The sequence below is a fragment of the Mercenaria mercenaria genome, chromosome 19 (assembly GCF_021730395.1).
Source record: "Mercenaria mercenaria strain notata chromosome 19, MADL_Memer_1, whole genome shotgun sequence".
NCBI lineage: Eukaryota > Metazoa > Mollusca > Bivalvia > Venerida > Veneridae > Mercenaria > Mercenaria mercenaria.
This window is the reverse complement of record NC_069379.1, coordinates 15,541,131-15,566,549: the sequence shown is the minus strand read 5'-3', so window position 1 is coordinate 15,566,549 and position 25,419 is coordinate 15,541,131. Positions and strand designations below refer to the sequence as shown.

General features: G+C 33.5%; 1 protein-coding gene across 2 annotated transcripts in view; it reads right to left on the bottom strand.

The window, feature by feature from the left end:
* LOC123542290 (uncharacterized) overlaps positions 1 to 25,419 on the bottom strand; it is a 60,311-nt gene that overhangs the window by 6,540 nt on the left and 28,352 nt on the right. For both annotated transcript variants that reach the window (XM_053531589.1, XM_045328071.2), the window contains exons 10-21: positions 22,666 to 22,881; positions 20,159 to 20,311; positions 17,538 to 17,620; positions 12,416 to 12,479; positions 11,177 to 11,362; positions 8,608 to 8,819; positions 7,005 to 7,224; positions 3,828 to 3,977; positions 3,135 to 3,309; positions 1,955 to 2,142; positions 854 to 1,117; positions 551 to 668 (exon numbers count right to left, since the gene is read on the bottom strand). In XM_053531589.1, coding sequence (XP_053387564.1) covers positions 551 to 668; positions 854 to 1,117; positions 1,955 to 2,142; positions 3,135 to 3,309; positions 3,828 to 3,977; positions 7,005 to 7,224; positions 8,608 to 8,819; positions 11,177 to 11,362; positions 12,416 to 12,479; positions 17,538 to 17,620; positions 20,159 to 20,311; positions 22,666 to 22,881 — 2,029 coding nt within the window. The remainder of the gene's footprint in view (positions 1 to 550; positions 669 to 853; positions 1,118 to 1,954; positions 2,143 to 3,134; positions 3,310 to 3,827; positions 3,978 to 7,004; positions 7,225 to 8,607; positions 8,820 to 11,176; positions 11,363 to 12,415; positions 12,480 to 17,537; positions 17,621 to 20,158; positions 20,312 to 22,665; positions 22,882 to 25,419) is intronic.

The window sequence follows — 25,419 nt, the reverse complement described above, 5'->3', positions numbered from 1 at the left end:
CTAAAGGTCCATGCCGTAAAAAATAAACTTATGTTTTAGGAAAGAAGTAAGGATGATTACATCTCTATCTAACATGGATAAATTCCAATATGCATTCGAACAGATTCTGTTAATAATTAAAACTAAAATAAGAAGCAGACCTTTTCTCAAAATGACCCAGGAGTGATGAGCAATTATATTCGGCTATATTGTTTTATATAATCTAAAAGAGTTACCTTCTGTAATGACATGAATAATAATACCTTGTTAGCAGTGCACAACAGAGCTGTATTTAAAATTAAATAAATAATATTGAACAACATTCCATCTGATGCATATAAAAGATTTGTTAAGTATATGTCTTATTGGATATTAAACACTTCAATTGAATCCAGCTAGAAATATCTTTCAAATTTAAAGTAAGATCGTGCCTGCTTGATATCAAGCGTTTCATTTATATCATTTGTTAGTCATTGTCAGTTAGGTATGAGAATGTTACATTAATTGCCATTAAATGTATTACCTTCCAAATGCTGCTATACAGCAAACTTATTGTTCTATTTTGACATACCTGTTGTCCATGTATATTTGTTTTTGTGTGGGTCGCATACTAAACATTCGGAACTACTTCCTGTTTGATGAGTAGAAGATGTATTTATGCAGGTGTCATCGATAAAACAATATCCGTCCTGAACATGAAATCATATACATAGAAAAATAAAAACTGTTATTATCCCTTAGGATTTACAATATCAGTATTACCAAAAGAGACAATTCTGCTTCGATATTTGCGCCTTCTTAAATTTAATTCTGTATAAAGATTCATCTAGCATTTGCATATATATGCTATTTTTTGTTCAATTTCAATAATTACCTTCAGGCCGACAAATACTTCATCTTTCTCTTCTAAATATAGACATGCCGTATCATACATATACACTGGGCTGATATCTCCAAAATTTATCCCGTCATTGCTAATTGTGATATCATATGCATATATAAAAGGCCCAGTCTCAATATCAGTTTCAGAACGTTTTCTTCGCCCATTTGGTACACAACATTCTCCAGTATACTCATCATCATATTCACCAGCACGTCTGGAGTTACCTACTTCCTCTCGTTCTCCATTGAAGCTCATCTAGAAATATGAAATACAGCCCAATAACCTGTGGAATTATTTCGAGAAAAGAGTATTTACACAAATCACAATAATATTATATTTGGCAGAAATCGGGCTTGAGATTGCAGAGGAGAAAATTCTTATTCTTATAGCTATGTAAGGAAAACAAACCCATCCTATTGATGCTATGTTGTTTTACGAAATAGAATGGTAAGAAGGTATTTGTAGATACCCAAATAACATTGCTGTATAGTTATTTTGAAATCAAACTACCGGTTGCAGAGAAGATGGCTTTAGAAGTGTTTCATACAGCCAAATAAGGAAAATTAGCAACGTCTCCTCTACTGGCCGTATTTGTAACAATACAAATTGATTTGAAGGGAATCAATGAAGGGTTATCTAAGAAATATTTCTGTGAAATTATTTTAAGATCGGGTCTTTTTAAGTTCCCATCGCATAATTCTGTGTGCATGCCTACAGTTGAAAGTATCTGGAACGGAAAAGCCAAGACAATACGGACTACAGGGTAGACGACGGACGCCGAACGATCCTAAACGCTCACCGCGAACACTTCCTATTTCAGCTGGTTATCGGAAGGAACAGGTTTAAGTGCCTATGTACAGAGGAACTACACTTAAGTCATAATCGTACAGTGTTTGACAGTATAAATGTTCATAAACAAACTGGCAACTTTACAAATAAATATTTGCAAGAAAGTGTCCGTTATTAAGTGGAACTAAAAATAATATCAACGGTTGTAGTTTCACCCTAGTCCTATCCATTCTTTCCAAACACTGTTTCGTAACATTACAGTAATATAGCTTTTGAACTATTGTACTTGACAAAATATCTTACCTTAAAAGTTTTTATATCACAATGAAACCCTTCAAATATGTTTTCTGTTTTAATGATGAAGCATGTGCATTCATCCTCATCATCACTTGAACATATTCCTCCGTTTCTAATGTCATATATAAGTGGTGGAATCCGTCTATCAATACTGCAGTCATACCCTCTGTATACTCCCGTACAATTACACAGACCTGATGGTGAATATTATTTAACAGTAAACGTTTACAAATAATGATAATTAAATGTTTTCTATTCGTATATTACAGTATTTGCAGTGTGGTGGTGTTAAATCCTGATCATCCTTTGATCTTGTCACTTACTGTGACAGTCGTAATCTTGGTTCTAAATCCCAGCTGATGCAATCCACCATATAGCATGTATAGCAGGCTATTTTACAACTTGGGTTTGACAGAGAATGTACATGATTATGTTAAAATTAGTTTTTTTTTATTTATCAAATCACGTGTCTGTTTTAGTATTAATTTAAAATCAACTCAGCGTGTCTAGCATGCCAGATATGAATTTTTCTTTAAGATCCCTATAAAAAGGTTTAATTTTAAAACACAATTAAACACAAAATGAAATTAAACGGTTATGGCACTTATATATAAATGCTTTTTGAACTGCCTTATCTTGTAATGCATGCCTGTGAATAAGGCGATGATACGAACATTTTGTTTAATTGATTTTATTTTACATAAATTTGCAATTGTCTCTTTCATTGTTGCCCTTAAATATCACCTAATTTTTAGAGTTTGAACAGGATTCATTTTGAGGACATTTTTCTGTTTCATAAATAATTAAAGATTATGAATCATCATCAAAACTTTACGTTGGAGTGAGTTTAATATTCTCATATTTATTCTAGAAACATAACCGGCATAGTGGAATGTAGTTCCTAATTTTTTTTTTCCTTTTTTTTTTTTTTTTTTTTTTTGATTTATAGGCTCATTTCTTTTCACTGAAATAACTGGACTGTTTTTTATTGGAACACCTTTCTTCGGTTCACCTACTAGTAATCAGGAAATTTTGTCTGTAACAAAAAGCCTTTATTCTGAATGTGAAAATGGTTTACATCTACTCAAACCATTCTTTTAGCTTATAAATCCCATCACATGATTGAATTGATAGTATTCAGTCCAGCCAATTAAATAAACACAACATTATAAAGTCTAAAGCTCACCATCGTTTGAACATATCCCGTTACCACTGCAGTTGTGTACACACGTGTGTGAAAGAAAGGTCTTCACCAAGTCTGAATTGTTGGACTTGAATACTGGATTCAGATTTAGTATATTTATAGCTATATTGTCTAATGCTACTACATGCGCTTCAGCCCAGGAGACATCGTTCCCTTGCTAAAAAGCAAACAAGCAAAACAACTAACTTTAAGAGCGATCAATGCCAATGTCACCACTAACTAAGGTTTTATAGTTTTGTACCATTTTTGTTTTGTCTTAAAATCATAAAAATGTTATTGTATTTTAGGACTAACTAAGAGACAAAAATAAACAGTACTTAGTTTTACAATAAATCATGTGTGAAAACATTTACAAAAAATAAACGACACAATCAATACAAAATGCAGCTATAAATTCCACACGATAACTCAAACGATAGCATGTTTGCTAATTATTATTTTTCTTCATTTAAACGTTTGAGTACAGATTTTTTTTGGTATACCATACATCACTTAACTTCTATCAGTGCTACCCTTTTTGAGTTCAACGATGCATGACAACCATAACAATTAAAGAAAAAAAATATACATGTGGTCATTAAAACTATCCAGCGGGAGTAGCAGGATATTTTGTTAAGTAAACATAATAGGAAAAGGTAAAGCAGCTGACAGCATTTTTAATTCGCATGTACTTACAACAACATCGTATACGCATTGGTCTATTACATTTTCCAAATCTTCGTCAGCTAGTTTATCTGGAAACTCAAGAACAGCAGGTGCGCTGTAAATTGCGTCTCTGCAGATCTGTTCAGCTTCAGATTCGGTTATGTTTGTTACTACACTTCTCTTAAATAAGAAAGCACAAGGGCTCTTTATGACCGTTTTGTTCGTTAAGATTCGCTTGCACGTTACTAATGGTCAATGTTCGAGGCAAGTAGTTTCAAACTAGTAATATGCGGAATTATGTCAAATCATTTGATACGATGTCTTTTTTTCCATTTTGCATATACATGCATTTTCATGCAGTGAAATGTTCTGCGTTGAAGTAGTTTAATTTCAATTTGATATTAAGCACATAGGATATTACACGAGTATTTTCAATTTGAATATATTGAATGAGATTTCAATTGAACGAGTTTAATGTGGATAGACGCATATGTTATAGTTGGTGTCTGACTCACATGTTTGCTATTAAGGGTTTAAAATGGTACTAAAACATTGTTGCTTCCCCAATTGGTGCAATAGACACACTCATCACATATATTGTCTGAATTTCAGTAAAGTTAATAAACTTTATTACTTTTTGTCGTGGGATGTAAACAAAACTATGCATGATTGTGTTACTACAACTAGACTAGTTGTAATATTATTTTAAAGTTGCGTTAAGGTAGTTCTTTACATTCAGATCAAAAGTTTGTCTACATTTTAAACTTTGATTGCAACCTAATTTCAAAAACTTCAGAATATACTTAAAATTCGGTTAAAAAGGGTAAGATCGTGTGCTTGACCTTACGAAAGTATTTTTGTAAGTAGGTATATTTTCATATTATATTCAGGAATAGAAAATTTTCAAGAATGAAGTTTTTATGATACTTTTGACAGTCGTAAATAGTACAACATGGGTTATACTATTGTGAAATAAAACGTTTCGGTCTATGTGATTTTAAAATATTCGCCCAAAACTTAAGTGATCTGCATATTTCAAGCTGGTTTTCAGGCATTATTTTGAATTATTTAACGCGTAAGAATTTGTAATATTATATTTTAACTTTAAAAAGATAGTAACGTTGTCATTATAATAAATTTACTCACGGGTTGCAATAAATTCATAAAATGATTTTAATTTCCGTACGCCGAGTCCAGACTTTATTCTACGTTATCCGGATAAATGACTGTACGCCATCACTTTCGGTTCATCAAACTTGCAGTCTTTGCGCACACAACCTCTTTCGAAAGGTCATGTAGCATCTTTAAACATTATATTAATTCGTAAAACAGATACCTTCATATTAAAGTACTTAAAAACTAAAATTAAAATTTTTATAGTTAAGCTTATGTATGTATTTTTACAATTCATGAATGAGGTAATAGTTCGTAATTAGATGGGAAAATAGTACAGAGCATTTTAATTAAGAAGATAAAAAAGCACATACTCCGCTACTGAGGGAAGCAAACAATTCTTCCAAAACCGACCAGTATAAATACCCAAACAGAGGAAAAAAAGTATGTAGGTTTCTACCGATCCATTAAGGTCAATATAGTTACAGGTTGCATTTATAGATTTTGCAAAAAAACAGTGGTACAGGGGTAGGGTGTTGAAAACAGAATAAAGAGCTCCCAGCGGTTGTTGAAATCCCTAAACGCGAGTAAAGAAAGTCATAGAAACAGTCATCGATAATAGTGAGTATATTTTCTAAAATATCTGTAAAATGAGGAAAAATGATTTAACTAAACTATTGATCAAAAACAATTAACAAAGTAACTAATTAAATATAATTAAAATTTTGCTTTTTGCCTTCCATGCAAGCTTAACATTAATTAGAAGTGAATGTTTTGAATCAGTACAAAATATATTCAAGGTGGTTCTGCACGTTTGCTTATCCAGATATGACGGCGTTAAATCACTTAACCTTAGAGCAAAACCTAGTAGATATTTGCGAATTAAGTCTACGTGGACTGTGGACACCTAAGACGATAGGTTTTTCAAGGGGACCGTTTCAACATAATTTGATTATATTATGTGCTGTAGGGAAAAAGAGTTTATAACGGCAATAGGGTTTGGGTAATTATATCATCACTATGCGGTAGGTGATATAATTTGGATGTGTCTGTTCTTAGCTCGACTTTTCAAAGAAAAAGTAGAGCTACTGCACTCGCTCCAGCGTCTTCGTGTCTTCGTTGATTAAAGTTTTTGATAAAGTCAAATATCTCTGTTACTATAAAAGCTATTGACTTGAAGTTTGTTTATATATATATATATATAAAGACTCGGCACAAGATGGAAGTCTATAAATCAGATAAATAATAAAATGACTTCACATGCATCTCCAACAGTATTGTAAATGTTGTATGTACACTAATGAGCCGATAGGCGAAACTAGTTTGTATTTTTATAATATATATAGTTATATGACCTTTGACCCTAAGTGTGACATTGACCTTGTAGCAAGCCATCAAAAACATGCGCTCTGCACGTCGTATTGATGTGGTGGACATTTGTGTGAAATGATTCTTTAGAATCCTTCAAACAGGTCAAGAGTTACAGAGCGGACACGAAACAAAGTCATATGATTTTGACCCCTAAGTGTGACCTTGACCTTAAAGCGAGCCTCCTGATACAGGCCGTTTGCACGTCGTCTTTATGTGGAAAACATTTGTATCAATTCGTTTAAAATCCTTCAAGGGGTTCTTGAGTTACAGAGCGGAGTCGGCACGAATGGACAGACGGACACCTTCGGGCGTATAATAATAACAGAGGAATGAAGACGCAAGATATTATGTTTACTACAGTTTTCACAATGTTTTACCTGCTGACTTACATTTTTATCCCAGCTGACCCAGTTTAGATTTTTTCATATCGGACGACGACGACCATGAAATACGAATACATTGCAATCAAACTAGCTCATCTTTTCAACTTTGTCGCAGATGCGCAACTTATCCTGTGCTGTGACATAATTACCGTCATTATAGGAATGCTTTCCTACCAAACATAAATTAAAATTATCATGTTGAGACGGTCCCCTTGAAAAATCGATCGTTTTATGTGTTCACAGTCCACGTAGACTTAATTTGCAAATGTCTATTATAAAAACTGCATTGTTAAACAGTATTTGTTTCAAACATGCGGACCGACTTTAAAATGAAAATCACCTTTGTACGATATATATTCGTAGATGTGCCTCTTGAAGTTTTCAGTTTTAACGTTTTTCTCTCAGTTGCACGCTTCTTCCTCTTTGCAGAGCACGAATTGTTTATTTTGCTACATTTTGCGGCGGATATTGATCCTTCTCGGTGGCATTTTTTAATGTACTCCCTCCACTTATCTAGCTTCCTATTCGGGTTTTTGAATAGATTTTCTTTTGGTTTCAGCCTTCAAAACAGAAAACAATCGAACGACGTTGCAGTGTAGAAAATAGAAATGTTGCCATCATTAAACAATCATATGGCCATCACAAGAAGGAACCCACAGAATAAATTGTATCCATGTGTGACATACAGAAAGGAAACGGAATTAAACTTATCAAAGAGAAAACAGTATTGTTACAGTTTAACGTGATTGACATCTCAACAACTGCAACACCTGTCACAATGTCTTTATGCCAAATATCTCGCTGATACAGATTCTAAATAAGATTTAAGATTTAGTTAGGACTGCTCGTGTTCTTTTTTATTTAAAGGACGACTAAACTGAATCATATTTCCAATTATGTCTTATTTAAATACAAGGATGTTTAAGCTGAACCATATTTCCAATTATGTTCTATTACATTAGAAGTACGTTTAAACTGAAGAAAGATTTCTAAACTTGTTTTATTTCCAATTAAAGATGAGATCATATGCAAATGTTTTATTGCTGTGGTATTCACGTACTTGTACATTTATACTAATGTTAGAGGAAATTTTGCTTTCCCCCAACTATCTCATTATCTTATTCTTGCAAAATAATCAAAGTTATGATATTTCAGATTTAAAAATAGGTACATAACATATAATGCATAAATTTTGATGTTCTCGTGCTACTGCATTTGTAACGTTTGGCATGGCTATCACGTTTAATAGATTCAGAAATGTCGTTGTCAAATTTAACTTTTGTATTGGTTATGCGTATCATAGTTATTTCCTTGCTATTACTGGGGAATATTGTTCTTTCGCTGTGATACAAAATTATTTTTCTTATTCTTTTCTTGACAACTTTTGCATTGACAAGTAATAAGTAAGTCATTTAGTTATGTATGTAAGGTGTAAACATTTCAAACATAATCTCACCTTAATTCTTTGACAAAACCTTGAAATAATAGCATTGCTCTTTAAATTGTGTTTTATTTTTCATTGATACTGATGTATTAGCTGTAATGTGTATAGCATACGTATAAGCTAATTTGCTAACGCAGAAATCATGTGATCAGGCCGTGTTAACTTTCGGTAGATATGCATAGCTGAAAATGACCTGCTGATAAACCCAATATATGAACAATAAATCAAACAATTCATTTGTAAAATTTAAATGGATAAATAACTACGCTGCTTTCCATGTTACAACAGCATCTGTGTGTTAAAATACCAACCTTTTTTCTCTAAGTTATACGATGTCTATGGACGCCAATACTTGGGAGTCATTTAACCCGATTGCTCGCTTAGAGTTCGACAAATTGAGTTTTCTACTATTTACTAGTACATGTATAATCTCTACTGGCTTTATATGATCTTCTTGATGGTTGATTATGATCCTAAAAAATTCGTAATACTATCTTACCTCCAGTCATCTGCAAATGTATTGGCATCATCCGTGGTTTGACCAATTCTCAAGGTAAAATCGTTAGCACTAGTATTATCAAACTTTCCACAAAGCCCATCAGTATTACCGAAATCCTTCACCATTAGATATATATCGATATTCATGTTGCGACCATTTGCCCAACCATTCAGAAGTTTAACAGATATTTTAGTTCTAGCTGGTGTATATATCTATTCAAACAAAATGAAAATACACATCGTGTAATTCAAGTATGACTATATTGACGTATCTTATAGATATATAGGTAAAGGATGAGAGATTCACACTTGTGCATAACCATACACTAACAAGTTAAAAGAATCGGTTAATTAAGGTCATATTTCTCGAAACACAGTAACGAAATTTAAAAAACGTTATTGAAATATGTCTGGGTTGACTTTACTCTTTTGTGACTAATTCCTATATTGACATATTGATTACGAGATACCTGGGGCGTTTTGTAAGAGGTAAAATATCACTGTGATCCGGTATCGAGTTCAGTCAATTTTAACACGTATAAACACAACAAATTGATTAAGTCCTTGTATAATAAATTTTAATTGGTATTTGTTTTCTAAAAGTGTTCCTTTCAGACGTTGAGTGTTCTTTGAGTATACATCCAGTGAATTCATTTTAGCATTTAGTTCGGCCCTCTTCGGCGGAACGGTCTTACGAGTAGTAAATTTGTTTGTAGAGGGTCGTCCGCCTCCGATGCGGAAGGTCAGGGATCAGTCCAGGGCGCGTACTAGGAACGTACCAGTTGTTCTTTTCATACGCTCAGTACCATGCGTATAGAACAGGCTCTTCGAATTCTCTCAAACTCGTAATCTCACAGGAATGAGATTAAAAGGCTGATATCAAAATTGGTACAAGTTGTTTCAGGATTCATCTTAAATTAATTAGTGTAAAAAATAATAAGCTTGTATTAGGTATAGTAGCCGATATTCTATTTTCTTTTTTGTTTAGACATTTAAAATGGAGCAATCGTCTGATATGTTTAATCGATAAGCGTCGACAAATATTTCTGGTAAAATCAAGCAAATCCTCATATCATACAATTATATTTGAAAAAACAAACTTTTTAAAAGTTTAGAATCTGGAAAGTAAATCCATCGAAAGCATCGAGAACAAAGCAAACAGTGAAAATTGCAGACTCGATTTGATTGAGTCTGTTCATGAGCAGTAATGGAAAATGCAACACTGCCCACGTTCCCTAGAACATGTTAATTAAAAGAAACCATTACACGAAATTAAATAGACAGTGGGACGCATGCTAGTGTTTCACACAGCTCAGTTTGCCTTTATGGATTATATTTTGTACGCATGACTTACTGATTGAAAAAGCCAGACATTCCACAAACCCCATACCGAGACAGGAACTTTGTGACCTTAATGATTTGGAAGACGAGTTCCACTTTATTCTAATGTGTAGCTGTTATATAGAACTGCGCAAAAATATATTAGTAAATATTTCTCAAAAAAACCAAGTGTTTTTAAATTCATGGAATTATTAAACTCGACAAATAAAAATACATTAACGAAATTTGCATTATATATTACTAAGCTTTTAAATTAAGACAGTCTAATGTTAGACCAGATGACACTTAGATATTAGTCTATTTTTTGTTCATTCGTGTTTAGAATATACTCTCACATCTTAAAATTCATACTTTGTGTTATGCTTAATATGTTAATTTTGATTTGCTCGCATCTTTACATGAATATGTATTTTACGCATGCCAAAAAATCATGTTAATATGTTTTTGTTGTGTCAATGAGCTTTTCATGCTTAAGACAAATAAAATTTATGTTATGTTATGTTATGTTGTTAGGTTATGTTAACAAATATCTTGTTTGTGTGAATATAGGGGATATTCGAGTTTTCTCTCCTATATTTTCAGGAATATGGTTTTTATTTTCAGCAAATTTTGTGATAACAAAAGTAAACATTCCCATGATAAAAAATCTCTGTTTTTTTTATTTTATACTCATATGGTTGAACGACACCAATAATAATACCATTCTAGAAAAACTGATATTCAGCCAAATTTTCTAAATAAATAAATAATATGTTACCATTACATAATTTCAAATTGAATGAGTTGCTGTAAACTCGCAGTTCCAAAAAGTTTTGATCTCTTGTTTAAGTTAACATTTCTGTTCCCTCATATCGACAGTAAAATGGTCTCCCAGTGGTGTCCCTTGGCGGAGGTTAAATACCAGTATCAATAACTGTATCATACCGGATAATATGATCATGGACTAGCGCAGTCGTGATAAATTTTGTATTTTTACTTTTGCAAGATAATTTGTCCACTATTTATGTGCATTGATTTCTTTCAAATGATCTCAATGAAACAGTTTTTTTTCTTCAAAAGATCTCGATGTCACTGTCCAAGGATATTAAAATAGTAATGGAAAATAGATAAATATGCGTGCAAGCTGAGCAGGTAGTTTCATGTTTCATTTCTTAATGATTTTAATATGTTGTCCGTGAAAGCTAGATATTAAGAAAGGACTGACAAGAACATTTTTACTTAGAACTCACTTCATACTGGCTGTCACTAATTTTAACTACATCCAGGATTCCACAATCATTGCACTGAATAAACTCAATTTCATAAGGAGGACCATCGCATCGATCGATCATGAAGGCATCACCTCCAGCTCTCACAATAACTGCACATGCACACACGGGCTTCCCACTTCCGCAGCGCCGAGCACGTTCTTGCACCTGTAACATATATGGACGATTTAGTACTATTAGTATGGTTCACGTTCGCAGAATTTCAACCTATACATTAAAATGTTCATAGCAGTTTGCAATTACGTTAATCGCATTGTAATCTATCGATTTTAAAATCTCTGCAGAGCTTGTGTTATATTGTTTTGATATCCGACTTTAAATACATTTCACTTGACTTGTCTTGACCTGAAAGTAGAAAATGTACAAAGTAAAAGTTTTTGACATAGTTTTTGGCCAAACATAACCCAGTTTTAAACTTGACCTAGAGATCATCAAGACTAACATTCTGACCAAGTTTCATAAAGTTTAGGCCACACATGTGACCTCTAGAGTGTTCACAAGGCAAATGTTGACGCACGACGGACGACGCACGACGGGCGCCGACGGACGCCAGACAATGACCGGTCACAATAGCTCATCTTGAGCACTTTGTGCTCTGGTGGCCTAAAAAGATAGAAGGTAATGATAGATTTCCAGGAAGCACAGAACACCCTAAACAAAGCCATAGAGTCACGAGCAGTTTTCATTAAAACGAACTAATTTTGCCCAAACCTTATAAACTGCCTATCAAAGGAATTCACCAAACAAAGAAAATGAAAACCATCTAATGATATATAACTGCAAATATTTCACCCTGTCATAAATAAAGCTTGCAAACTTAAAAAGAAGCTTCATCGAAACCGTTCAAGTAAGTCATAATATTTAAGCTCAGTTGAGCACGAACTGTTCATGGCGAGCCTTAAGGAACATTGGACGTCCGTTGTTCGTTAGTTCGTCCATAATGTCGTTAAGAAATATCTCCTCCTAACTGCAACATTTGAATACTGTGAAATCATTAATTTTCGTGGGGGACTAATTTTCGTGGATTTCGTGGTTGGGTCAATCCACGAAATTTAGTCCCAACGAACAAGTAAAATTCCAATTCATTTTGTGTTTAAAAGTGGAAACCCACGAATTAATGTCCCCACGAAATTGCCGTTTTGACCAAAACCACGAAATTTCATGCCCACGAAATTAAATGATTTCACAGTAATTACTTACCTCTGTCTGAAATAGTTTATTTCTGTAAAGCATGTAGTCACCTTCACGCTGTTGCTCATATTTTCTGAAATTAACATTATAGCATTTCTATTGCAATCATACATTCAATGTAAAATGTTTAGAGGTTTAGAGGTATGATTTCTTAGCTACCATAAACATTTATATTTGATAAGCTCTAGGATTGTGCTTAATATGGTAACATAATTTATAAACAAAAAAGACTGAAAACTATAAAACTGTAAAATTTTGAAATATTTCATCACGGCGTATACCTACCTTAGATAAGAATAAAAGCAATGAAACTTTTAACATGAAATTATATATTGTTATCAATGCATTTAACAAAGAAGTGATACAAACTTTGGCTTCGGGACTTGAACTGCTGTTTAAGTCCTCGTTTCAGTAAGGAGGTTGTTCTTGAGCGTACACATCCATTCAGATAATATATCACATTATAGAACTCTGTCATAATTCATGATATGATTTTAGATTTACTTTAATATACAAGATACAACTCTTTAGATTGTTTATTCTGGAAGAAATGTAGGTAGGTTTTACTTCCGCCCAATTTATGTATTAAGATTTTTGTAAGCCCCATGTAGGTAACACCGTTTATTCCTTGACATACACGAAACAATAACATACTAGTAGTACTATAAGATAGTATCATTAATCAAGCAATTTCATATTGGCATTGTTATTTGTCCAAGGGTTTTTGCTTTGGCCGGAGGCCGTAGTCCTCAGGCTAATACGACTGCCCGAGGACAAATAACTAGGCCAATATGAAATCACTTGATTAATAATAATATTATTATTCAACTTTCGACTGTTGGTGGTAACACCATAGGAACCCTGTGAGTTACTTTATGGCAGCTATGCGCCTTCAGGTGAAAAATATAGACAAGTTGTTTTGACTTATTTTAGAAATCATAATCATTTTAGGCAGTAGAACAGAATGCGTTGTACGTAGGTACTTGAGAATAATTTTGAGAGATATTTTGATGTGACATAATCAAGAGTAATTAGAACTTACATTATTCTTTGAATTCCTATTCATTTTCTTTAGTGAGTTATCTTATCATTTGAACTGTGATATAAACTTCTTTACAAGTCATTTCCTTTTAGGCTGCAGGCAACGAGACACAAAATTATACACATATGTGTTGATCAATATAATACAACCAACCAAGCACATATTATACATCTCCATGCCTCGTTTAATTCTTATCCGAAACAGTTTGCAGTTCGCCAATTTATTCATCCACTTCCCAGCATTTGAATCGCTATTTATCATTGCACAAATAGTCTACACTATCAAATTGTCTGCTAAAACAAGTTTCATCCTTTTAATTTAATCTGAGTTTCCATATTTTCTCATTATTTTCCTTGACAACTGCCAGAATTTCTGACAGGAAACACTTTTTTTACACAATACCGAATAAGCGAAAGTATCGTTGTAATCGCTGAAGACGTACATTTCGCTGAGTCATACTTGGTTATTACATGAATATGTTAGATGATTTTTTTTTGTCAAAAATGTGAAAAAGAAATGTAATCTATAACTCTGATATAAAACAAAATGGCGTCATTCAAAAATCTAACGGAAGGACCTTCTCCGTATTGGCCCTCTTCAAAATGTTTGAATTCCGTATTGGCCCTGTTTTTCTCATATTGGCTCAATTATGTTTTGTATTAGCTCTGTCTGTTTCATATGAGGTTCGCAATTGGTCTAAAACAGTGTGCAATGTTGTAAAATTGAATAATAATCCAGTATACAAAAACAATGCAATAGAATTCAAGCAACACAATGAATAAACATTAGTTTCAGCATTTTTTATATTTATCAGATATGTATCGATTCAATCATAATATTCCATATGTATGTAGAACTATATTTAACAGGACGGTTTTATGCTGATTGATGAAAAAGGAAGGGGATAAATAAGAGAAGAAAAAAGGGGATCGTTTCCATTTAAATTGAAAAACTGTATTCGATTTATGTTAAAAAATAATGAAATTTTGGGGTGGTTTAACTTTCGTTAAAAAGATTTTGATTCATGTTTATCTAATCTGTCTCTCATTAAAGCTATTTCTTTTTCCAGGGATATACGCAAATATAGATAGTCAAGAAACTGTTAAAGTTTGGAATTGTCTAAAAATGAAAAACTTACATAACATAATAACATAATTTTTTGCGTTTTTCATTTTAGTATTTGCTATACAAGATGCGCATAATTCCACTTTAACTCCGTGTATGATCTTATTTCATGTCTAATTTTAGTATTTAGTATCTAATTTTGCTCGATTTACTAACAAAATATATAATATTTAACTACTGATATTAAAACTTTGTACAACAAAATTAAAATAATGAAAAATGTAACACGACTGAAATTCAGCCCCATTTATACGTGTTGGCACTGTCACCTGTACCGATAAGGGGAAGTAACACTGTGTTGGAGTTTAGGAAATACGCTATAAGAGACCTACATTGAGTGCCCTGGTGCTAATTATACCAATATAAAACACACAAGAACATACAATATATCTCTCTTTTTTGTATTTATTTATTTAATTGATTACATAAACATAATATTTATCGAAAGAGCAATTTATAAAACATATCTTTAAATAATATCAGATGAAATAATTTCGGTTTGACATGCAGCAGATGAGACAACCTAAAATGTACCTTTGCTAAGAAAGTATATTTCGAAAAGTATTGATATTGTAATATATTTTGAAAAGTAGTGAAATTGTAATATATTTTGAGAAGTTTCGATATTATTAGGTTATTTAACATTGTTCTGTACAATACGGAGATATATTTGGACGAGAACCTAGCTGAGAAAAGCATACTGGACGAGCCGCAAGGCGATTTCAAATATGGTTTACTCAGCTGGGTACGAGTCCAAATATATCTCGTATTGTACAGTATAATGTTAAATAACCTTTTATTCTATATATATTTTATCTTAGTTTATATTAAAATGTTTCACTGAATATTGTTTTCCGACCTTTTTTTTTTTTGTATTTTCCCCGCTTGGTATGAGTGCAAATATATATTATGCAGAACAATGTTAGGCCCTAAAAAACTTTTTTATTTTATATTTATTTCACTTCATACGTAATATATAGAGATAGTAGGTTTGAAGTTAAAAGGCTTTGAAATGAAGGCAAGTGTCCATATATTTCTCAAAAATAGATATATAGACAATATTTTAACCAGAAGCGTACAGTTATGACCATTTAATATTTTCATATAAAAAACAATTGTGATCAAGGAAATGTAACTCTTCTTAAACATGGACAGCAGAAACATCAAAAGGACATAATATAGTGAATATTTTCTAATTGGGTGCATTTGATTTAACATTCAATTGTGGTCTGGATTGCTAAATAATGATCCATAACACTTTGTGCTATGTTGCAACTATTAAGCTCTAACCGGGACTCGAACCCAGGACCTCTAACACCTAAGGCAGACACTCTACCACTAACCTAAAACAGCAGTAGCTAATAACTAAGCAGTTTAAGTGCACTTATATATTACTTGAACTGGAACAATATTGTGACAATAACATCATAATCGGTGAACACAGGATTATCGGCGTATTAGCTTTGTAACCTAACGGAAATTTTCGTGTAAAGAAAAAATATAATCTAATGTTGCCAACGTTTAGATCAGTCAAAACTGCCTCCCTGCAACACATGGAGTCATTAGCATTCCATGTCAATTAGTATTATGACTTAGGTCGACTGCCATTCATTCCTTCATTCCAAAGATTCATAGAAAGAGAGTCCGTTGTTAAGATTTTGTATTCGTAACCGGTGCACTTGTAAAATCCACTTTATGTTGAATAATTGGCGTATGCGAAGAGCTATGATACGGTCTCTATAATATACGCAATTCATTGAATATTGTTTTTCTGCGTATCAGTATTAAATATATTATATGGTCAACGTCCCTACAACAGCCATTTTGGCGATTTGGGTGGTTGTAATACTTGGCTGAAATATTATGCCCACAAACATTGTCAGCAAGTTTCGTGAAGATCTCATGAAAACTGAATTAGAAAGCGGACATGCTTTGGATGCCGACCGCCCGCCCGCTGCCACGGGGTTCACATAATACGCCGAGATATTATGCCAACAAATTGTCCAAAATTATCAGCAAGTTTGTTGAAGATCGGGTGAAAACTGTTGGATTTAGATATCGGACAAGACTAAATTTTCAGTTTTCCTGTACGGATTGTCTAGAGGTCCGGTTACCAGACCCCTAGCCTCTGCCATTCAAAATTTTCTCAACCTGTGAAAAAATAACAGATTTTTCCAATCAATACGATTTTCTTCTAATTATATATGTATAGATCTACATATTTATAATTTCTATTTGGGAAAACCTGTTCTTCTTCTTCAGATAGCATTGTCATCTCTTGAAATACAGGATTTTTTGTTCTCACGCGCTTTCAAATACCGTAATATATTATTCGGTCACGTGTTGCAAATGAACGTTCGCGATTGGATAGATAAAATAGCTATAGAATAATGTAATATATTTTGAAAAGTATTGATACTTTAATATTTTGAAAAGTATTAATATTGTAAAATATTTTGAAAAGTGTTAATATTGTAATATATTTCGAAAAGTATTGATATTGTAATACCACACATTTGAAAGGACAGATCGCAGCCAAGTAGAAGACACCCTTTGACTGACTCGGGCTGTTCATTTGAAGGCACACCTCAAGCCCCATAGTACCGGTTTAAGCGGAATATTGTTACATACTTACAATAAGTGGATACCCTTATCCTAAAAGATCACACGAGGCGAAGTACGGGAAGACTTCAGTTGCGATGGTTAATAAAATCTGTAAGAAAATCTTCTGAATGCACAGTACGCAGCCGAGCAAAATAATAGCAGATTCAGTTCGAATGAGTCAGTTCATGGACATGATAAGCAGTAACGAAATGTGCAACACGATCCTAGCACGGGCTTTAGCGGATTTTGGTACACATTGACATTAAACGAACTGAGTAATCTCAAACATGTTTTAGTATAATACATTTATCTGCTGTATAACAGTAAGTGAAAATGTTGCTCGAAACAATAAGTTGTTACCTTAAGTTTCCAGTGCGCATATGCGGATCTACATGTGAGTAACACATCTTGTTTCTACTGTAATCCCAACTTTTTACGTTAACCTATAAAATGTTATAGGTAAGGGTAGATTTTTCGGAAGCACAGTGTACAAAAACTACAGTTTTAGAGCCGCGCATTTGCAAAGTAGGCAAAGTAGGACAACAACAAAAAGAAACTGTAAAGGAAAAATATTACAGACGGGTTGTTTGAAACAAGTGTATATTAAATTATGCTAAATATAGGTAGAGGGGAAGGAAATGGTAAGAGGTAAAATGGGGGTAGGGGAGGAATTTGAAGGGGAAAGTAGAACAAGAATGAATATACGAAGGGAATGCTACGTTCCTTAATAACAGTCACACTACAACGTAAACCACAATAGCGCAGACACTCATGTACCAAAGATAAACACACAACCACACCCAATTAGAAAACATAGAAAAACAAACAAGTCAGATCATACAAGAAAACAATAGGGCACCATTTTAGACTAACAAGCACGCAAACGCACCCATATAAGCAGGAAGAAACAATCGTGCAACATAGTAGATCGTGTAATTCCAAGTTTTAAATTTGGTTTTAGGTTCGTATTGTATTTTCTAACAGTTCCGGCGTTCTATAGTAAAATTTACTGAAAGCTTTCCGTAGCTTATGAAAACAGAAACCCTGTTGTAACAATTTTATGGTGATATGAAGATTTCTGTCATTGAAATCATCTATCTTTGAGCAAGCACTTGCAAAACAAATAAGTTGTGAAATATAAACACCGTATGATGTTGCTCACAGGACATCTCCATCAAGATGGGGGAAATTGACAATTTCTAAATTTAAATCGTCCCTTTTATTATATATTTTCGTTTCTAGAATATTATATACAATTGTTAAATTTAAATCCAAAAATGACGCTTCTGAATCTGAAGTATTAGCATTGTTAAGCTGTAACTCTATGAAGAAAAATGTTTCACCATTTCTGAAAAATATTGGTTGTCCATATTCAAAATATCATCAAGATACCTTGAGGTTCCAATAAAAGCTTCAATTTCAAATTGTGTATCAGCAGATAAACTAAGTATGAAATCTCGTTCATAAGAGTATAAGAATAACTCAGCAATGAGTGGGCAACCGCCTCGGTAGCCTATTAGTAGAGCGTCCGCTTCGAGTGCGGGAGGTCGCGGATTCGATCCCCGGCCGTGTCATACCAAATGGTACTAGCAGCTTCCTCGCTTGGTCTTCGGCATTAAGAGGATAGTCCTACGACTGGTCAGAGCGTTGCCAGTATAATATGACTGGGTGGGATATCATGCCACGTGTCTACGGTGTGATATTCCAGCGAGGCAGCACTATAAAGTTGGGCATCGTGTTCACTGCTACAAATAGACACCGTCGTTTATATGACTGAAAAATTGTTGAAAAAGACGTTAATCCAGAACACACACACACACACACACACACACACACACACACACACATGAGTCGGGTACAGTTGGTACCACCGGGATACCAGTTTTTTGTCTGAAAGTTTGCCAAATTTGATAAATATGTTATCTAGTAGAAACCTTAGAGCTTCACAAACCTTATTACATCTCCATAGGTTGTACATTAAAACATTAAAGTTATTCAACTTGTTGAGCCTGATAGAAAAATTAGGATTTCCATTTAAACGCCGAATTACATAATGACTTTAATTTTGGAAAAAAAGTCTGTCTTTTTTTTTTCCATTACAGCTTCTTTTTGTTGTGTGCCTACTTTGCAAATGCGTAGCTCTGAGGCTGTGTTCTTGATGCTCTGTGCTTCCGAGAAATCTACCCCCTTACCTATTACTTTTTGCTAATAACATTTAACATCATTTAGTATATTCGTCTGTGGTTTAAAATGTTTGATTGGCATTGGATTGATTTAAACGTAATAATGAAGCTAAAATGGTTAACACTGGCAAGGCAACAAATCCACAGTCTGACCAGAGGCTGCAAACCGATAAGATTAGCAGCGCCTCTATGGGAAAACACATGTCCATTAATCATAATACAGAAAAATGACATAAACAATTGTCGCATGGTATGGCAAACAATTTGTGTAGACAGACACAATTTAGTACTAATAAAGTTTTAGGAGTTTATACTTGCATGTTGTTCAAAACAAATGGTCACACATGTATGAATTAAATCTACATGTACAAATTAGAGATGCATTTGAAGGTATACTATGTACCAGCAGATATAAACATATTCAGTTAAGTCACTTTTTAAGGTTCTACGTAGAGGTAAAATTTTGTTCTTGCATTTCTAATTTGTATCTGTATGTATACGCATATTCCTGAATGTACAATTTAATCAAAGAAGTATTATCTGTTCACTAAAATATACGTCATAGAAAGGTGTGTTTAATTTATTAATCTACTACGTGTTCTTTCCTTTTTGTCATGTAGCTGCCATTTAATCTTATAAATGTATTAAAAGTAAAAGCCGAACTAATGTGGCCAATCTGATTCGACCAAAACGTTCTGTTTCTAAACATTTTATTCATCAGTTTTTAATTCCTATTTAGTAAATATTGTAAGTGATTATTAAACTAAATTCTTAGAAAGATAGAATAATTCCTCGTACCTGGATGTCGCCATTTTGTCCGTCTGTTATCTTCACGCCGTTTAGCTGAATGTTCATTGTATAGCTGTTCCTGTCATCGTATGTTCTGTCCACCGTTGAAAGTTTGTATTGGTAGCTTGTACTGCCAATCCATTCTTCGTTTAGCTTAAGGCTCTTAATTCAAATAAAATTTAAATTTAAAAATGTAATGCAAATAAAAGTATAAGTCTGTATTCGGAACTGCCGGCTATTTGATAAGCTCAAGGATTTTGTTTGTGATGGAATAATGTCTAGATAAAAAGATGTTATAAATTTTCGGGAAAAAAAATAACTTTAAGGCTTAAAGTAATGTATAATCTTTTTTTCAGTAGATCTAACAAGACACTTCTTTGATTTATCGTTGAATATCAGACACAGTCATTCATTTCATACATCATGTTATTGAACTCGTTGGTATTTAAGGATATCATTAAACATTCAAAAAATGTTACGAGCTCACATAATTTTCGATACATACCATGAGCTTGTGCATCAATTCAAACTAGGCTAATATTCATGGAAACACTCCAACGGATTTGGTTAATTAAGTAATAATGGTTTCAATATATGCCCGGTAGTAGGTTTATAATATCAATTAAAGGTCCATAATGCTTTAAATGTCTTAAACAGCTTTCTAAAAAGATGCTATTATTAGTTCCACTGCTTGTTGGTGACAGGATACGGGATATACGCTGTCGAGGAAATCCATATCAGGCGACTACCCTATATGCTATAATCAACACATTTTGGAATCGTACAAATCATTTGTTGGGTCATAACTAGTTGATTTACACCAGCCATAAAATGCACAATGACCTGTGTTTTGGTTAAATCACAAAACACAAAAGCTCATTTACACAGGTTATGAACTGGTTTAGATTAGAAACACTAAAAAACTTCTTATTCCATCCCTCCGAAAGTTACCGGATATCACGATGTCATAAATGTCTTGATACTTCGACTTTCATCCCGTTTCCTGTTAAATCATTTATCTTGCACGTAGATTAAATGATCCTACAACGAACTGCTGAGTAACAAATATGTCAATTCCTTAATTTCACGATGGTTTAACTATTTAACTTCCAAAACAAGATTTCAACGTCCGTTATCCCATACAGAGTTATTCCGCTTTTACGGCTAATTTTGTCAAACTTCATGAGCCTCAACTTAGATATAGAATGAAATCGGCAAGAAAACACTAAATTTACTCTAAAAATCAGTTGGAGCTAATAAATAATCTGACTTGATTCAATTACGCCTGCAGTGTGGCAGCCATTTTGTTTTGATAAAAATTCATATCTGAAATATACTAGCAGGATATGGAATATATCCTGTCTCCACGTGACGTCTATTGACCAATAGAAATGCAAGAAACTTGTAGGAGGCAAGATAAACATAAATACATGGTTGGGTAAGAAATGCATATATAATATAGTTTTAACCATAAAGGGAAGTAGTAAAAACACAACAGAATCAATTATACATTCTATTATATTCCGCAATATTCAAAGCTTTCACAAATGTTAAAGCAGTAATTTTGTCGGAAATAAATTTTACATGAAATTAATTTATTTTATGTTCATAACGGAAAATCTGGCGACCACATTTTATACAAAGGCATTACGAACTTTTAAAGTCTCTATTATCATGATTACATATAAACACATTTCGGTGTTAAGTACACCGTATGTAGCAAAATGGTACAACATGTCTACTTGCCAATTATCTAAAATATTTAGATTTTATGCGTATATAGTTTAAGGTTTATCACAATTTATTTTAATAAATCGTTGGGTATAAGTGGCTGTGCTTACTGAAGAATGCAATGTCTGCTTTATTCTGCTTTGTACAGGAACTAAATTTAGAAACTATTTACAGCAAAAGAGAGCTTTAACACTTTTTATGCACGGTGGACGGTTATACGTCGGGCGTGATAAGACGTATTACCGCCCGAGTGTATAAATACACGGTTTTGATACAATTTATTTCAATTCTAATACGCCTTTAATCTAAAACAGTTACTGTAGATAAAATATAGAATCGCTCGTTTTTCGGTCCCCAAAAAACTTTGACGCCACTGCACGTTAACGTGACGTCATTGTAGAGTGTTCAACAGTGATAAGCATGTACGAATAAGCAATAACATTTTGTATTTGTTGTGCTCATTGATTTTTAGTGCTGTTAGAAACCATCATGAAAGATATATGTCACTTGGCCATTGTTTTGATCCACCTTCCTGATCTAATAGACAATAAGTTTAGTCTATATAATTATTCAAGTCGTGAGAAAAACTGGCGCTTCCTTATTCTGAAATGATTGTTTGTGGATTGATTCAAAATCAACTTGTTTTTGTTAACTTTAATGTACAGTATCAAAATTGTACATCTTAAAAAGTGTACGTCTAATCCGAGTTGAACTAGAATAGAAATGCTGTTGATAATTATTTACTAAAATGTACTTTGGAATCCAATATATACAAACAAGTTTACCTTGATTGTGTGACTGTGTAAAGAGGTATCATAGGCATTAACTGAATTTACGCCATCCGAACATTTATTTTGGTCTAGGTTTAAATCATCCAGCGCCAACGTTTCTAGACAATTTGCCGGAGAATCATCATTGTAAGAACATCCTATTGGTACAGTTTGTTCAACAGAAGCAGTCACTGTCCCCGTCTTACTTAATTCAATAGTCGAATCAGATACCTGAAATATTGAATAATATTGTTGTGCTCACGTCCGGTCTTTATAACTTCATTATATTTATTTCTATTTATCTTGTCTGCTTTTTGAGAAAAGCCAATGAAGTATTGTCGCCACTTGGTCATCGATGTCGGTATGGGTATAGACAGCTAAAAGCTTTGAAACATGCACCCTTCATTAAAAAGTAGAATAAGAACCTGAATTCTCACTTGGTCATTTATTTGGTATTTGTACAAATGAAATTTTAAACAAAATCTCAAAAAAGAACCATGTGCATTTTATGACAATAAAGGTATTTCTTCAGAAGACAGACTCGCTCGGACCTAATTTCAAGTATTGACTTCGAAGATAAAAGCGATCTTCGATCAGTTTCGCCGGAGAGTAAATAAAGGTTGTTTTGGAGTCAAAACTCGCAAAATCAACAGATGAAGATTAAATATTTGCTCAAAGGCTAGTATAAACAAGAAGCTGTGTTCAAAAAACTCTTGATGCCGCCGGTGGCATTCTTGTCGATACAAAGCAACCTAAGTCCAAAACGAGGTCAAGTTCAAGGTCAAACTGAGGTCAGGTGATGTTTGAAGATGAGGAATGGTCACAGGTTACATCTGCATTAGTATCAAGTCATTCTAGTAAGGGGTATTGATGCTAGACGAAACGGTCCCATTTGGTTAAACTCGTACGTCCGGACGGACGGACGGACGAACGAACGGACTGACGGACAGGACATTCACTATATGCCTCCCGCATCAGTAGATGCCGGGAGCATACAAGTTCCTTGAGGTTACATCGGAAATCCTTGATTCTTTAAATTTATTAAATTCTCAGAGTATTGATGTTTTGTCAGTGTAAGAGAAAACGGGAATTGTAGAAATAATCTTCAATAAATGACGTCCATCAACATTTCTTAATGATGACTAGAAAATAATTGCACAGTGTTTAGTAGAAGGACCAAAACCATTATTTCCTACAATACTTAATACTACAGATTGACCAAAAGGTTTTGTTCAAGGTAGACAACTCTCTGAAACAAACAGACTAATTCTGGATACTAGTAAAATAGATTACAAAGATCGGAGCTGTTTTCTTTAGGATCAAACGAAATAGTAAAATGAAACATGACAGTCATTAGTATTTTCTGAAATAATACAAGACCGAGTCCAGAACAAATGTAAAAACAGTGACAAGACTGTTTAAGATTTTCACATGCATATCTAATATGAAGGATATAACAGATATCAAATATAGCGCATTTATCATTTTTAATGTATGGGATGCAACTGAAAAGATCTTAAGTGTAAATATAGCAACAGTTATGTCCCGCTTTCAAGTCTAGTCACATTTTGCTTTTCGCACAAGTAAAGTTTTATAACAAAAGATCCCCCGAGTGGTCATTTCAAAACACATTAAATGTACCTTATGTGTTTCCCAACTAACTTAGAGGCTAGTACTGGTTCTTCCCAAGAAAGACGACTGTGTGTATATCGGTGCAATGTCGTGGACACGTTAAATAGCCAGACTGTCTATAAGCAGAGCTATGCTAAGTGAATCTGTTTTCTTTTTTCAGTGTGCAGTTGACAAAAATTAAATCATATTTTACAATACAATTTTATTTTATGCTAACTATTGAAATACTGTATTCTATCAGTTAAATATTTTTATATCTCTTCACTCACACTGTGAAAATATGAAATCTGCATTTTCACACTGTGAGAGATATAGCTCCGCCCTGCATACATTGTGTATGAATTTTAAATCATTTGCTTAAAACAGGATAGAAATTGTAGTCGCACTTCGTTCTTTATAGTATATTTCTCGATTCAAATTATTTTACTTAATGGGAATTTCATAACGTTATGCAGCAAAAAAAAAAAATAAAATGGAACTTTATGTTGTGTGTGTCTTTCTAACGCACAACAGGTATGACGTCATGTCTGTTTACGCGCGTCTGTTTCCTGCGCTAAGATTAAAATTGTTGCAAATTGCACATCTCAATGTAATTGAGCATAAAATAAAAGAAAATGTGTTTGTTTTTCGTAAAAATGGAATATATCTCACCTCGAAGTGAGAAAATTTTCACATTTTCACTCGCGGTGCGCGCTCCTGAAAATATTTGAAAAATATCTCACTTCTCAGTGAGATATATTCCATGTTCACTCAAAACAAACAAACAACCTCCATGTATTGGTGTGCCGACATGTATTTATTATGCTATGTTAGCCTGAATGGAAGATGGAGAAAAACTGCATACAGAATGGAAAAGAAAATCAGCCGTGGTTAGGGACTAAAACATGCAGATTACTGGGGCTGCGGGGTACAATGTCAAGATTTAAGAAACATAATGACGAGATCTTGCAGCAAAAAGTCTACCCTTAGCGGTCTCCTTACGTCATTTATTACGCTTCACGATTCAGATAATATCGCGTTTTGCTCTGTAACTCAGTCATTTCAGCTTTTCTTTTGTTTGGAGCGGCCGTGGGACTGACATATAAATATTTATGAAGTCTTGTTAAACACCTGGTACGACGGACAAAAATAGGCTAT